This window comes from Oncorhynchus tshawytscha, unplaced genomic scaffold (genome assembly GCF_018296145.1).
Source record: "Oncorhynchus tshawytscha isolate Ot180627B unplaced genomic scaffold, Otsh_v2.0 Un_scaffold_3920_pilon_pilon, whole genome shotgun sequence".
Taxonomy (NCBI): domain Eukaryota; kingdom Metazoa; phylum Chordata; class Actinopteri; order Salmoniformes; family Salmonidae; genus Oncorhynchus; species Oncorhynchus tshawytscha.
In genome coordinates, this window is record NW_024609812.1 from 171,394 (window position 1) to 188,225 (window position 16,832).

Below are 16,832 nucleotides of genomic sequence, written 5' to 3' on the forward strand. Positions count from 1 at the left end.
CTGGGCCGTAGGAGCTGGCCTCTATCCACAGATACAGCGTCATGTTTAAATACTGTATCTCTCTCTCTGGGCCGTAGGAGCTGGCCTCTATCCACAGATACAGCGTCATGTTTAAATACTGTATCTCTCTCTCTGGGCCGTAGGAGCTGGCCTCCATCCACAGATACAGCGTCATGTTTAAATACTGTATCTCTCTCTCTGGTCCGTAGGAGCTGGCCTCCATCCACAGATACAGCGTCATGTTTAAATACTGTATCTCTCTCTCTGGGCCGTAGGAGCTGGCCTCCATCCACAGATACAGCGTCATGTTTAAATACTGTATCTCTCTCTGGGCCGTAGGAGCTGGCCTCCATCCACAGATACAGCGTCATGTTTAAATACTGTATCTCTCTCTGGGCCGTAGGAGCTGGCCTCCATCCACAGATACAGCGTCATGTTTAAATACTGTATCTCTCTCTCTGGGCCGTAGGAGCTGGCCTCCATCCACAGATACAGCGTCATGTTTAAATACTGTATCTCTCTCTGGGCCATAGGAGATGGCCTCCATCCACAGATACAGCGTCATGTTTAAATACTGTATCTCTCTCTGGGCCATAGGAGATGGCCTCCATCCACAGACGGCAGCAGCTGGTCAGAGAGGCTCTGATGGGGAAGAGTCCCAAAGCCTACACCCAGCTCTTCAAGAGGTACACTATACCCTACCACTCAGACTTGATTGGAGTGTACACTTCAAATCAACAGCTATTCTAGGCATCAACAGCCTCTCTTGTTGTCATGATTGGCCACATTTGACCCTGATGTTGAAGTGGCAAGTTACAAGGTCATGTGGTAGAATGGTGTTGTATTGCATGCCAGCAGCAGAGGGAGCTAGAGAGGTCATGGTGAAAAGTGTGTGTGTGTGTGTGTGTGTGTGTGTGTGTGTGTGTGTGTGTGTGTGTGTTTTAGGAGTAAAGATCACCCCCGCTGCCATTCACACTCTAGCTGACAGGAGATATACTCTATGTCAATTTCTGCATAATGTCTCTTGTTTTTATTTTGATTTTCCCTTTATTTAACCAGGCAAGTCAGTTAAGAACAAATTCTTATTATCAATGACAGCCTAGGAACAGTGGGTTAACTGCCTGTTCAGGGGCAGAACGACAGATTTGTACCTTGTCAGCTCGGGGGTTTGAACTCACAACCTTCCGGTTACTAGTCCAACGCTCTAACCACTAGGCTACCCTGCTGAGAATGTGTTTTCAGATGCATGTTGGGTAGGATGGTCACCTTCAGAACAATACCAACTATGTGTGTTTATATTTTATGTGTGAGAAACGCATACAAGCATCTGTTGAGATTTAAGGAAGTCAGCGATGCACGGTGTAAACAGCAATATCAGGCCGACTTCTGCAACAACTAAGAGTATGAATCACAGGGCTCCATAGCTATCATGTTGCGTGAAGCTGTGCACATGAACAGATGTTTATTGTGAGTGCTACGTCTAGCATCGCGCTCCGCTGCAATACCCTGCTGCTCCTGGCAACCTCATCACTGAGGCTGAGTTTAAAGTGATTTCATATCAGATGTTGTTTAGGTCTAACGAACCTCTGCATATCACCAATGTGTTGCAGCTACAATCTCTTACCAAGCTTGTGATTCTATCATGTTGACACTATCATGTTATGACATGTTATGTGTAAGGTTTATGTATGTGTGTGTGTGTGTGTGTGTGTGTGTGTGTGTGTGTCTCCCAGGTGTGTTCACACAGCTCCATCATCATTGGCCTCTCAGATGCAGCAGGACCCCACCCTCTCATCCCCCATGATGCCTAGAGCCAGCCATGACAGACAACACAACCACTCAGAGAATAGCAGGTCTGTACCCAACACACACACACTATTATAGTCTCAACTTGTATAGTCTCAACTATATCCACTGCTGTTGTATTTGTATAGTATAGTCCCCTAGGGGACTACCATCCACTGTAATGCTGAACTTTATTATTTTCCAACAGACTGAAACGTTCCAATCTATCTTATTATGATTGATCAAGAGCAGTGCACACACTTGTGTTAGCATTCACTGGCTGACCTTATGTAGTAGTATTCACTGGCTAACCTTATGTACTAGTATTCACTGGCTGACCTTATGTAGTAGTATTCACTGGCTAACCTTATGTACTAGTATTCACTGGCTGACCTTATGTACTAGTATTCACTGGCTGACCTTATGTACAAGTATTCACTGGCTGACCTTATGTACTAGTATTCACTGGCTGACCTTATGAGTAGTATTCTTATGTACTAGTATTCACTGGCTGACCTTATGTACTAGTATTCACTGGCTGACCTTATGTACTAGTATTCACTGGCCGACTTTATGTACTAGTATTCACTCCTGACTTATGTATTCACTGACTAACCTTATGTACTAGTATCCACTGGCTGACCTTATGTACTAGTATTCACTGGCTGACCTTATGTACTAGTATTCACTGGCTGACCTTATGTACAGTAGTATTCACTGGCTGACCTTATGCACTAGTATTCACTGGCTGACCTTATGCACTAGTATTCACTGGCTGACCTTATGCACTAGTATTCACTGGCTGACCTTATGTACTAGTATTCACTGGCTGACCTTATGCACTAGTATTCACTGGCTGACCTTATGTACTAGTATTCACTGGCTGACCTTATGCACTAGTATTCACTGGCTGACCTTATGTACTAGTATTCACTGGCTGACCTTATGTACTAGTATTCACTGGCTGACCTTATGTACTAGTATTCACTGGCTGACCTTATGTACTAGTATTCACTGGCTGACCTTATGTACTAGTATTCACTGGCTGACCTTATGTACTAGTATTCACTGGCTGACCTTATGTACTAGTATTCACTGGCTGACCTTATGCACTAGTATTCACTGGCTGACCTTATGTACTAGTATTCACTGGCTGACCTTATGCACTAGTATTCACTGGCTGACCTTATGTGTTCAAGAGCTTCTTCTTTACTGAGTTCTCAGGTAACACCTCCACACCATCTGGGGACAAGTCTCTATACACCTCAACATTGATGGATATCTGTCCCTGCTAATGCCTCCTCCCTGTGCTCACTGGAATAACCATAAACACAGCTTACGACTTACACCGGTGAAATAAGCATTTCTATGTATACAGCAGGTCTGAGAGCTGAAGGTCATTTGTTAACGTAGAACCAACAGGGAGTATAGGTTTAAGGGAGGGAGGGAGGTTTAAGTCAGCAAATTACTGCCACCAAGTGATTTCCTTACCTATTTTCTTGTGACCTGTAAAGTAGTGTTGTTATGCTCCTGATTTAGTTGAAATAGCTGTGCCATTCCAGCAACTCTATTTTACTTTAATTATTGATTGAATAGATCTTTCTAAAATCCTCCTCATTGGCTTTGGATTTAAGTATAGGCGTGGGAGGTGTTTTAGAATGTCCTTGGTCGGTCAGTTATTCATAGCAACCAATCCATTAAGATGGAAGATGTTCAACAGAATGATGTCTGAACCCATCCCATGGCAAAGTCCATGGAATGACATACCTAATGACATACATTTTTGTATCAATCTACACACAATACCCCATCAAAAAAACGAATTGACATTTTAGCTTATTTATAAAAATTTAAAAACATACCTTATTTACATAAGTATTCAGACCCTTCGCTATGAGACTCATAATTGAACTCCTTGATGTTTTTACAACTTGATTGGAGTCCACCTGGGGTCAATTTAATTCATTGGACATGATTTGGAAAAGCACACATCTATATACAGTAATGTCCCACAGTTGACAGGGCATGTCAGAGCAAAAACTATGCCATGGAAGAGCTCCGAGACGAGGCACAGATCTGGAGAAGGGTACCAGAACATGTCTGCAGCATTGAAGGTCCCCAAGAATGCAGTGGCCTCCATCATTCTTAAATGGAAGAAGTTTGGAACCACCAAGACTCTCTTCCTAGAGCTGGCTGGATCGAGGCAAAGATGAACAGAGCAAAGTACAGAGAGATCCTTGATGAAACCCTGCTCCAGAGCTCTCAGGACCTCAGACAGGGGCGAACGTTCACCTTCCAACAGGACAACGACCCTAAGCACACAGCCAAGACAATGCAGGAGTGGCTTCGGGGCAAGTCTCCGAATGTCCTTGAGTGGTCCAACCAGAGCCCAAACTTGACCTGAAAATATCTGTGCAGCAACGCTCCCCATCCAGCCTGACAAAGCTTGAGAGGATCTGCAGAGAAGAATGGGAGAAACTCCCCAAATACAGGTGTGCCAAGCTTGTAGCGTCATACCCAAGAGGTAATCGCTGCCAAAGGTGCTTCAACAAAGTACTGAGTAAAGGGTCTGGAATAGTTCATGTGATATTTTAAAATTAGCAAAAATGTCCAAAAAACTGTTTTTGCTTTGTCATTATGGGGTAATGTGTGTAGATTGATGAGGAAAATAAATATTTAATAACATTTAGAATAAGGCTTTAACATAACAAAATGTGGAAGAATTCAAGGGGTCTGAATACTTTCTGAATGCACTGTACCTAATGACATAACCTCCATTAATTGGTACAAATTTAACCCAGTTTTCATGGTTATAAAAGATCTGGAAGTCTACATGCTTGGGCCAATTTGCCTTCAACACAGACTGTCTGATACCACCTGTATGGGATATGTTTTACCTGTCTCTCTCTATGGGACATATTTGAGGGAGGAGTGTCTTATGGCTGATTGGCGCTTTCCATCACTTTCTCTCCTCCTCAAGTATCTGGTTTCACAACAGAATATGTTCCTGACAGCCCTTTGAGAAGGAGGGGTTGTGTCAGTGTGAGACTAGACTGGGACAGAGCCAACCTGCCAATGAGACTTTAATACTGTGTGTCAGGTTTCTACCAGTCTACCTACTGTAACACTAATGTACATACACACACTTGGCAGCTCCATTGCTTTCTCCTTTTCACTTGTCTTTATTATTTATCTGTGTCGGGCTGTCTGTCTGTCTGTCTCTCTCTCTTTCTCTCTGTTTTACTCTCTCTGTTTTACTCTCTCTGGCTCTCACTCTCTTTCTCTGTTTCTCTCTCTCTCTCTCTCTGTCTTACTCTCTCTGTCTCTCTCTGTCTCTGTTTTACTCTCTCTCTCTGTTTTACTCTGTCTCTGTTTTACTCTCTCTCTCTCTCTCTCTCTCTCTCTCTCTCTCTCTCTCTCTCTCTCTTACCCTGTCTCTCTCTGTCTTACTCTCTCTGTCTCTCTCTCTCTGTCTCTCTCTGTCTCTGTTTTACTCTCTCTCTCTTTCTGTTTTACTCTCTCTCTCTGTCTTACTCTCTCTGTCTCTCTCTGTCTCTGTTTTACTCTCTCTCTCTGTTTTACTCTGTCTCTGTTTTACTCTCTCTCTCTCTCTCTCTCTCTCTCTCTCTCTCTCTCTTACCCTGTCTCTGTCTCTCTCTTACCCTGTCTCTCTCTCCCCCTTGGTATCAGCTCTGATGACTCCCGTGCTAGTTCTGGCCTGTCCATTCCCAGCTCAGCAGGGGCCTTCTCAGAGACAGCAGGACCAGCCGGGTGTTCAGACCTGGGCTTGGACACCACCGTGGAGCCCCTGGATGTCTCCTCTCTGGGACACAACCTGGACATGCTGAAAGGTGACTTACCCTAGCTCAATCTCCTCTCGTTTTGACCAATGACGGGCTCCCTCTCTGTATCTCTCTCTGTCTCTGCCTTTCTACATGTCTCTCTCTCTCTAGCAGGTGGACATTTTGTCATGACACTTATTCCTCTACCTCATAGAACTGTGTTGGCTAGTCATCAATCTCTTTCTCTCTGATCCCTCAATACTTTGTCGTGTGATTCTCTTGTTTTAGATGTATGATAATCTACAGTTGAAGTCGGAAGTCTACATACACTTAGGTTGGAGACATTAAAACTAGGTTTTCAACCACTCCACAAATTCCTTGTTAAGAAAACTATAGTTTTGGCAAGTCGGTTAGGACATCTACTTTGTGCATGACAGGTAATTTTCCCAACAGTTGTTTACAGACAGATTATTTCACTTATAATTCACAAAAAGTTTACATACACTAAGTTGACTGTGCATTTAAACAGCTTGGAAAATTACAGAAAATGATGTCATGGCTTTAGAAGCTTCTGATTGGCTAATTTACAGCATTTGAGTCAATTGGAGGTGTACCTGTGGATGTATTTCAAGGCTGTCACACCCTGATCTGAGTATTCTTTGTTTTCTTTATTGTTTTGGTTAGGTCAGGGTGTGACATGGGGGATTTATGTGTTTTTGTACTGTCTAGGGGTTTTGTAGGTTTTTGGGGTTGTTTACTATCTAGGTGTTTATATATGTCTATGGTTGCCTAGATTGGTTCTCAATTAGAGGCAGGTGTGTATCGTTGTCTCTGATTGGGAACCATATTTAGGCAGCTATCTTCTTTGGGTATTTTGTGGGTTATTGTCTGTCTAGTTGCCTGTGTCTGCACGTTTGTAGTACAGCTTCACGTTCGTTTTGTTGTTTTTTGTAGTTTGTGTAGTGTCCGTCTTCATTCAAATATAATATGTATTCAATTCACGCTGCGCTTTGGTCTCCTCTTTACGACGAATGTGACAAAGGCCTACCTTCAAACTCAGTGCCTCTTTGCTTGACATCATGGGAAAATCAAAAGAAATCAGCCAAGACCTCAGATAAAAATTGTAGACCTCCAGAAGTCTGGTTCATCCTCGGGAGAAATTTCCAAACACCTGAAGGTACCACGTTTATCTGTACAAACAATAGTACGCAAGTTTAAACACCATTGGACCACGCAGTCGTCATACCGCTCAGGAAGGAGACACGTTCTGTTTCCTAGAAATGCGAAAAATGCAAATCAATCCCAGAACAACAGCAAAGGACCTTGTGAAGATGCTGCAGGAAAGGTACAAAAGTAGCTATATCTTTGTGATGGAGTGACCATCACAAAGCCCTGACCTCAATCCTATAGAACATTTGTGGGCAGAACTGAAAAGGTTTGTGCAAGCAAGAAGGCCTACAAACCTGACTCAGTTACACCAGCTTTGTCAGGAGGAATGGGACAAAATTCACCCAACTTATTGTGGGAAGCTTGTGGAAGGCTACCCGAAACGTTTGACCCAAGTTAAACCATTTAAAGGCAATGCTACCAAATACTAATTGAGTATGTAAACTTCTGACCCACTGGGAATGTGATGAAAGAAATAAAAAAGAAATAATTATCTCTACTATTATTCTGACGTTTCACATTCTTAAAATAAAATGGTGATCCTAACTGACCTTAGACAGGGAATTTTTACTAGGATTAAATGTCAGGAATTGTGAAAAACTGAGTTTAAATGTATTTGGCTGAGGTGTATGTAAACTTCCGACTTTAACTGTATATCTCCTCCCTAGATATACCAGTTATGGATCCTCTGTATATATGAAAGCACACATCTTTCCAACTATTAGTAACTCATTGGTTGTGTACTTGTATCTCCCCCAGATCAAGTAGAATCTGGCCACACTCCTGACGCCCCTCGCCCCGGCTCCGAGCTCCTCTCTCCGGGCGCCACCGCCACCATGGCACGCCCAGGCTCCAACGCCAAACCCATCCTGCCACCTATCCTGTCGGGACGCAAAACCCCCGGACCCAGCCCTAAGCCCCAAACCCTGAGACAGGAGGGAGATGAGGAGTGAAGAGGTGCAGGAGAGAGGTAGAGGAGAAGTGAAGAGGTACAGGAGAGAGGAAGAGGAGTGAAGAGGAAGAGGAGGAGTGAAGAGGTACGAGAGAGAGAGGAAGAGGTACAGGAGAGGAGGAGTGAAGAGATACAGGAGAGAGAGAGAGAGAGAGAGAGAGAGGAGGAGGTGTGAAGAGGTACAGGAGAGAGGAAGAGGAGGAGTGAAGAGGTACAGGAGAGAGGTAGAGGAGTGAAGAGGTACAGGAGAGAGGTAGAGGAGGAGTGAAGAGGTACAGGAGAGAGGAAGATGAGGAGTGAAGAGGTATATGAGAGAGGAGGAGGAGTGAAGAGGTATATGAGAGAGGAAGAGGAGGAGGTGTGAAGAGGTACAGGAGAGAGGAAGAGGAGGAGTGAAGAGGTACAGGAGAGAGGAAGATGAGGAGTGAAGAGGTATATGAGAGAGGAGGAGGAGTGAAGAGGTATATGAGAGAGGAAGAGGAGGAGGTGTGAAGAGGTACAGGAGAGAGGAAGAGGAGGAGTGAAGAGGTACAGGAGAGAGGTAGAGGAGGAGTGAAGAGGTACAGGAGAGAGGAAGATGAGGAGTGAAGAGGTATATGAGAGAGGAGGAGGAGTGAAGAGGTACAGAAGAGAGGAAGATGAGGAGTGAAGAGGTACTGGAGAGAGGTAGAGGAGGAGTGAAGAGGTACAGGAGAGAGGAAGATGAGGAGTGAAGTGGTACAGAAGAGAGGAAGATGAGGATGAGTGAAGAGGAAGAGGAGGAGTGAAGAGGTATATGAGAGAGGAAGAGGAGGAGTGAAGAGGTACAGAAGAGAGGAAGAGGAGGAGTGAAGAGCTACAGAAGAGAGGAAGAGGAGGAGTGAAGAGCTACAGAAGAGAGGAAGAGGAGTGAAGAGCTACAGAAGAGAGGAAGAGGAGGAGTGAAGAGGTACAGAAGAGAGGAAGATGAGGAGTGAAGAGGTACATGAGAGAGGAGGAGGAGTGAAGAGGTACAGAAGAGAGGTAGAGGAGGAGTGAAGAGGTACATGAGAGAGGAAGAGGAGGAGTGAGGAGCGTAGGAGAGAGGAAGAGGAGGAGTGAAGAGGTACAGGAGAGAGGAAGAGGTACAGAAGAGAGGAAGAGGAGGAGTGAGGAGGTACAGGAGAGAGGGAGGGACAAGTAGATGCTCTTTCAAGAGTTAAAAGGTCACACAGAATGAACAATGATGAACACATTCACCTGTCTTTTCTGAATAAAGACGTACCTGTGTGTTAGCTGGTCCAGATGGAGTCATTCATTTACTAATAATATAGTCACAGGATCGAATAATTAGAATGTAAGGACATTACACCAAATATAATGATTCCCTGCTTCAACTTGACTCAAACCGAAACATACATTATAATACATTTAGTCAATGACATGTGCCAAACTCTTGACTTCTCAGTCTAGCTATTGGGCTCCCGAGTGGCGCAGCGATCACTGCATCTCAGTGCTAGAGGCGTCACTACAGACCCAGGTTCGATTCCAGGCTTTATCACAACCTGCCGTGATGGGAGCCCCATAGGGTGGCGCACCATTGGCCCAGCGTCGTTAGGGTTTGGCCGGAGTAGGCCATCATTTTAAGTAAGAATTTGTTCTTAACTGTCTTGCCTAGTTAAATTAAGGTTTAATAAATAAAATATTGACTATACAATATATTGTTGTTGCTATAACCTGTACTGCAATGCAGAAAGATATCCTGGACAGTCACCCATTAATAAAGATGATTACAGTATAATAAGAAAGATAATTGAGCCGTTCTTCAATCGCTGCCAAAGGGTGAGTTATCTGTGTTCTGTTGTAGGGCTGGGTATCTACTGTATAAGGGTGAGTTATCTGTGTTCTGTTGTAGGGCAGGGCTGGGTATTTACTGTATAAGGGTGAGTTATCTGTGTTCTGTTGTAGGGCAGGGCTGGGTATCTACTGTATAAGGGTGAGTTATCTGTGTGTTCTGTTGCAGGGCTGGGTATCTACTGTATAAGGGTGAGTTATCTGTGTGTTCTGTTGTAGGGCAGGGTATCTACTGTATAAGGGTGAGTTATCTGTGTGTTCTGTTGTAGGGCTGGGTATCTACTGTATAAGGGTGAGTTATCTGTGTGTTCTGTTGCAGGGCAGGGTATCTACTGTATAAGGGTGAGTTATCTGTGTGTTCTGTTGTAGGGCAGGGTATCTACTGTATAAGGGTGAGTTATCTGTGTGTTCTGTTGCAGGGCTGGGTATTTACTGTATAAGGGTGAGTTATCTGTGTGTTCTGTTGCAGGGCTGGGTATTTACTGTATAAGGGTGAGTTATCTGTGTGTTCTGTTGTAGGGCAGGGCTGGGTATTTACTGTATAAGGGTGAGTTATCTGTGTTCTGTTGTAGGGCAGGGGGTATCTACTGTATAAGGGTGAGTTATCTGTGTGTTCTGTTGTAGGGCAGGGCTGGGTATTTACTGTATAGGGTGAGTTATCTGTGTGTTCTGTGGTAGGGTTCAGGGCTGGGTATCTACTGTATAAGGGTGAGTTATCTGTGTGTTCTGTGGTAGGGCAGGGCTGGGTATTTACTGTATAAGGGTGAGTTATCTGTGTGTTCTGTTGTAGGGCAGGGCTGGGTATCTACTGTATAAGGGTGAGTTATCTGTGTGTTCTGTGGTAGGGCAGGGCTGGGTATTTACTGTATAAGGGTGAGTTATCTGTGTGTTCTGTTGTAGGGCAGGGCTGGGTATTTACTGTATAAGGGTGAGTTATCTGTGTGTTCTGTTGTAGGGCAGGGCTGGGTATTTACTGTATAAGGGTGAGTTATCTGTGTGTTCTGTTGTAGGGCAGGGCTGGGTATTTACTGTATACGGGTGAGTTATCTGTGTGTTCTGTGGTAGGGCAGGGCTGGGTACTACTGTATAAGGGTGAGTTATCTGTGTGTTCTGTTGTAGGGCTGGGTATCTACTGTATAAGGGTGAGTTATCTGTGTGTTCTGTTGTAGGGCAGGGTATTTACTGTATAAGGGTGAGTTATCTGTGTTCTGTTGCAGGGCAGGGTATCTACTGTATAAGGGTGAGTTATCTGTGTGTTCTGTTGCAGGGCAGGGTATCTACTGTATAAGGGTGAGTTATCTGTGTTCTGTTGTAGGGCAGGGCTGGGTATCTACTGTATAAGGGTGAGTTATCTGTGTTCTGTTGTAGGGCTGGCTATCTACTGTATAAGGGTGAGTTATCTGTGTGTTCTGTTGTAGGGCAGGGCTGGCTATCTACTGTATAAGGGTGAGTTATCTGTGTTCTGTTGCAGGGCAGGGCTGGGTATCTACTGTATAAGGGTGAGTTATCTGTGTTCTGTTGTAGGGCAGGGCTGGGTATCTACTGTATAAGGGTGAGTTATCTGTGTGCTCTGTTGCAGGGCTGGGTATCTACTGTAAAAGGGTGAGTTATCTGTGTGTTCTGTTGCAGGGCTGGGTATCTACTGTATAAGGGTGAGTTATCTGTGTTCTGTTGCAGGGCAGGGTATCTACTGTATAAGGGTGAGTTATCTGTGTTCTGTTGCAGGGCTGGGTATCTACTGTATAAGGGTGAGTTATCTGTGTGTTCTGTTGTAGGGCAGGGTATCTACTGTATAATATGCCTTAAGGTTCCCACTGTAGTAGAGAGCTGATTCACCTAACCTAGCCATGCGTAGATGCAGCCCCTTCACACACCAGAGGTCTTTCCTTCATGTTATCTCTTAGTCCTTCATCTAGTATCACCACATTCAGAGTAGTGATATGGGATCATTTCCCCTTGTGCAGAGGTGATTAGAACTCTGACTGTAATAATCTCATCACATTGAAAATGCTGCTATTATCTGGTCTTTTATGTGTCTGTTGTCAGGGCGATAAGCAGTTCATCACTGACTCTGTATCTCTTTTTAGAAGAAATCATATTCCAAGACATTTGAAGAGATAGATGGGTATTAAACTGCAAACTGTCGAATCTTGTATCTATACTTTCCTCTTAGCTGGATCTTTATTCCTTTCCTTCTTTATATATGTGTGTGTGTGTGTGTGTGTGTGTGTGTGTGTGTGTGTGTGTGTGTGTGCGTGTGTGTGTGTGTGTGTGTGTGTGTGTGCGTGTGTGTGTGTGTGTGTGTGTGTGCGTGTGTGCGTGCATACACACCTGGCCATCCATCACTGTGTTTCCAGATGTTGCAACCTTCTAATAATTCAGGGGCAGTTTCAGACAAGACAGCCACAATGCCTCAGGCCCCGGGCCTATCACCTACTTAAAGAGACTGTCTTCTCTCCCTAAACCAACACATGATCTTCCTCTTTTGAAGTACACCACACCATATGGCTAGATGTTCAGTTCATCAATGCCAATGCTCCCAGCCGATACTGATATCTGTTGTCATCGCGTGTCATGTAGCTGCCTGAGATGTTTCCCTTCCTCTATAACAGTCTGTCTGCCTGTATGTCAGTCTGCATGTCAGTCAGTGTATCTGTACGTCTGTTTTTCTGTCTGCCTCTCTATCAACATTTATTTCTGTGTAATCCATCTGACTACCGATCTCTCTCTCTCTCTCTCTCTCTCTCTCTCTCTCTCTCTCTCTCTCTCTCCGTATAGAGAAATAAAGAATGTGGACTGTGTAGCCTTTAGAGAACCTAGACTGAGGCTATTTATCTCCAGGTCCATATATTATCTCCAGGTCCATATTTTATCTCCAGGTCCAAATATTATCTCTAGGTTCATATATTATCTCCATATATTATCTCCAGGTCTATATATTATCTCCAGGTCTATATGTTATCTCTAGGTTCATATATTATCTCCATATATTATCTCCAGGTCTATATATTATCTCCAGGTCCATATATTATCTCCAGGTCCATATATCATCTCCAGGTCCATATATTATCTCCAGGTCTATATATTATCTCCAGGTCCATATATCATCTCCAGGTCCATATATCATCTCCAGGTCCATATATTATCTCCAGGTCTATATATTATCTCCAGGTCTATATATTCCCCCAGACAGTAACACCCAGACTCTTCCCATCATGGCGTGCTACTTCAACAGGACCAGGAAGAGAAACGTCACCCTCTTTCATCTGGACATAACTCCACAAGACAACAAAACTGTCCATGGTAGAAAAGGGGTAGATGATATTTGACAGGAGAATCGTTCATAAATCTCATATTTATGCACAGTAATGCTGCACAAGGTTGAAATAACAATTCTGGAAGAAATATGCAGAAAGGTGAATGAATTCTACAGTGAAAGGCAGGTTACTAAATTGTTGTAAACAGAGTCGGACTCACAGTAGTCTGCTTGAACCTCAGGTCTCTAGTCTAGACTATGACGAATGCATTGGAGGCTGCTGAGGGGAGGACGGCTCATAATGTCTGGAACGGAGCGAATGGAATGGCGGCCTCATGGTAATGGCTGGAGCAGAAGGAGGGAATGGTATCAGACACATGCTTTCCTTGTGTTTCATGTATTTGATACCATTCCCTCCTTCCGCTCCAGCCATTACCATGAGGCCGTCCTCCCCAATAAAGGTGCCACCAACCTCCTTTGGAAGAATGTCCTTTTGAACTGACTAGACCTCTGTCCAAGAAGAACTGTCATCTGTGGCCAGTTTGACTTGAATTACCTGGATTATCGAACTCTGACCCCTTAAAAGGAAACTCCACTCAAAAACTATCTTACATTTAAAAAAAATTATTAGTCCACAATTGAAAGTCCCAAAATGTTTTGCATGTCAGCAGTCAAGTTTTCAAGATATTAGACTTTCAAGAAGCAAAGTGTCACCGAGCAACAACATCATAATTATGCAAAATGTGATCGACCGGCTCGATTCGACCGTCTCGACCGTCTCGTCTCGAAAGTAGAAACATAAAAACGACAGACTGCATGACATCAGCAGCCTGGTGGTCCACAATAGCATAACTGGTGTATTTTAACACCAATAAACCCACCCGTTTAAAAATATATGTAGTATGTGTCAATCTAGCAAACCAGGCAACTAAAAGCAACTTTCTAAACAATGTTTTGGTTTGTTTCTAGCTTGTTAGCTAGCTAGCTAACCAGTTCAAATAATGAACATATCATATAGCCGACAATGTCTTAACTTTAGCTAATTTGAATTAATTATTACAGGAAAACAAACTCACAACAATATCCCTATTTACTAGTTAATGGTGAGCTAATTACAGAAAACAGCTTACAGTTGTTAATGTGACAAAATAAAAGCAGGGCATTCTACCGGATAATTCTAGAACTTGGACATTGTCTCGTTGGCCTAACGTTATATGCTAATTTGACTTTGGTGCAGGTCATGTTGTTCTTCACATTACCGTCTCTGGTAAACACACACTATATAAAATAAAATCAATGTTTATTTGTCACATGCACTGGATACAGAAGGTGTAAACGGTACAGTGAAAGGATTACTTTCATTGTGGAATCTTTTGTTTAGACATGTAGCTAAACAATGAACCAAACTCCCAACTCAGCCTTCTATGTTCTCTTTTCGACTTCCTCCGCATTTGCAATCAAACACCTGAATTTTCTCCATCTCCTTAGCTATCATACTCTTTTCTCTGTAGGTATCATACTCTGAAGCATGCTACATGGCAGACCAATCTGAACTCATCTCTCAGCATGTCCAGCCCATCCATTCTCTCAGCCAATCATGGTTAGCGGGAAGGTTCCTGTCTTTTTCCGTGGCTAAACCAACTAGGCTCATCATTTAACCATTTATTCATATTTACAGACGGCAGACAAGTTTGTTGTTAAGACACATGCAAGTTCACATGTTCCAGAAGGCATTTCTGCCTTTGTACGTTCAAATGCACCCTGTGCAACTGGGTTCTGGATCCTCAACACTGGGGCCCCACAAGGGTGCGTTCTGAGCCCTCTCCTGTACTCCCTGTTCACCCACGACTGCGTGGCCACGCACGCCTCCATCTCAATCATCAAGTTTGTGGACGACACAACAGTGGTAGGCTTGATTACCAACAACGACGAGACTGCCTACAGGGAGGAGGTGAGGGCCCTCGGAGTGTGGTGTCAGGAAAATAACCTCACACTCAACGTCAACAAAACTAAGGAGATGATTGTGGACTTCAGGAAACAGCAGAGGGAACACCCCCCTATCCACATCGATGGAACAGTAGTGGAGAGGGTAGCAAGTTTTAAGTTCCTCGGCATACACATCACAGACAAACTGAACTGGTCCACTCACACAGACAGCATCGTGAGGAAGGCGCAGCAGCGCCTCTTCAACCTCAGGAGGCTGAAGAAATTCGGCTTGTCACCAAAAGCACTCACAAACTTCTACAGATGCACAATCGAGAGCATCCTGGCGGGCTGTATCACCGCCTGGTATGGCAACTGCTCCACCCTCAACCGTAAGGCTCTCCAGAGGGTAGTGAGGTCTGCACAACGCATCACCGGGGGCAAACTACCTGCCCTCCAGGACACCTACACCACCCGATGTTACAGGAAGGCCATAAAGATCATCAAGGACATCAACCACCCGAGCCACTGCCTGTTCACCCCGCTATCATCCAGAAGGCGAGGTCAGTACAGGTGCATCAAAGCTGGGACCGAGAGACTGAAAAACAGCTTCTATCTCAAGGCCATCAGACTGTTAAACAGCCACCACTAACATTGAGTGGCTGCTGCCAACACACTGACACTGACTCAACTCCAGCCACTTTAATAATGGGAATTGATGGGAAATGATGTAAATATATCACTAGCCACTTTAAACAATGCTACCTTATATAATGTTACTTACCCTACATTATTCATCTCATATGCATACGTATATACTGTACTCTATATCATCGACTGCATCCTTATGTAATACATGTATCACTAGCCACTTTAACTATGCCACTTTGTTTACATACTCATCTCATATGTATATACTGTACTCGATACCATCTACTGTATCTTGCCTATGCTGCTCTGTACCATCACTCATTCATATATCCTTATGTACATATTCTTTATCCCCTTACACTGTGTATAAGACAGTAGTTTTGGAATTGTTAGTTAGATTACTTGTTGGTTATTACTGCACTGTTGGAACTAGAAGCACAAGCATTTCGCTACACTCGCATTAACATCTGCTAACCATGTGTATGTGACAAATAAAATTTGATTTGATTTGAATGCCTGTGAAGTAGTGACGTGCGACATACACCTAGTTCCCTGAAACTAGACACAGATGCTTTGCTTCTTGAAAGTCCAATATCTTGAAACCTTGACTCCTGACATGCAAAACATTTTGGGACTAAAGATAGTTTTTGAGTAGATCTTCCCATTAAGTCACCCAGCTTATAGCATGGAGGACAGAGCCATCACAACCGCTTAGGACCTGTCACCATATCTCAAAGACCAGAGGCAGGAATCAATCATTTCTGGATTTGTTCAGTTTTTAAAGCAACTGGGAGAGATTATTAAATGGTTCTGGGTCAGTTGTTTCAGCTAGTTCCCCTTAGTGGGGGGAGTGTGAATGTGCCATTAAAGGACCTTAAAGTTGTCATGAAAACCGTGGGGGGAGGAAGAAGGATGGTTTAGTAGGAAGAGAGTACGGATGGAAAATAGTCTGAAAGCACAATTCTATTTCAGTGTATTCTGTAAACTGCCTCATAAACACACATACACAGGGAGATAGATACCTCTTGTGAATTGGCTGATGAGACGTTTAGGACAATGTGCAAAACTTTTACTTTTATTCTTATTTGTTCCAGGTCTCCTGGGAGATGCCTGTTGTCTCACACTAAAAGGCCAGCTATGTGATCGGGAATACCAAGTCAGAACTGAATGCATTCAACCAGAATGTGTCTTCTGCAGTTAACCCAACCCCTCTGAATAAGAGAGGTGTGGGGGGCTGCCTTATTCGACGTCCATGGTACTGTTGTTGTTATGGGATAACTCAAGGGCAGAACGGCGCATTTTTCCACCTTGCCGACTCAGGGATTAGAACCAGCGACCTTTCGCTTTCTGGCCCAATGCTCTTAAGTGCCAGGCTACCTGCCGCTAGATACCTGCAGCAGATCCCAGATCAGTTACAGAGATGTGGGCTTAGGGTCAGGCTCGGGGTGTTTGAAGAAGCGAAACTGTATCAGAGTCTGTGACATAGGTGAAGACATAGTGCCTG

General features: G+C 43.9%; 1 protein-coding gene across 2 annotated transcripts in view; it reads left to right on the top strand.

The window, feature by feature from the left end:
* lrguk (leucine-rich repeats and guanylate kinase domain containing) overlaps positions 1–7,786 on the top strand; it is a 36,949-nt gene extending 29,163 nt beyond the window's left edge. For both annotated transcript variants that reach the window (XM_042318637.1, XM_042318638.1), the window contains exons 17-20: positions 598–686; positions 1,734–1,853; positions 5,476–5,636; positions 7,494–7,786. In XM_042318637.1, coding sequence (XP_042174571.1) covers positions 598–686; positions 1,734–1,853; positions 5,476–5,636; positions 7,494–7,687 — 564 coding nt within the window. In that variant the 3' untranslated portion in view covers positions 7,688–7,786. The remainder of the gene's footprint in view (positions 1–597; positions 687–1,733; positions 1,854–5,475; positions 5,637–7,493) is intronic.
* Positions 7,787–16,832: the final 9,046 nt, after the last annotated feature.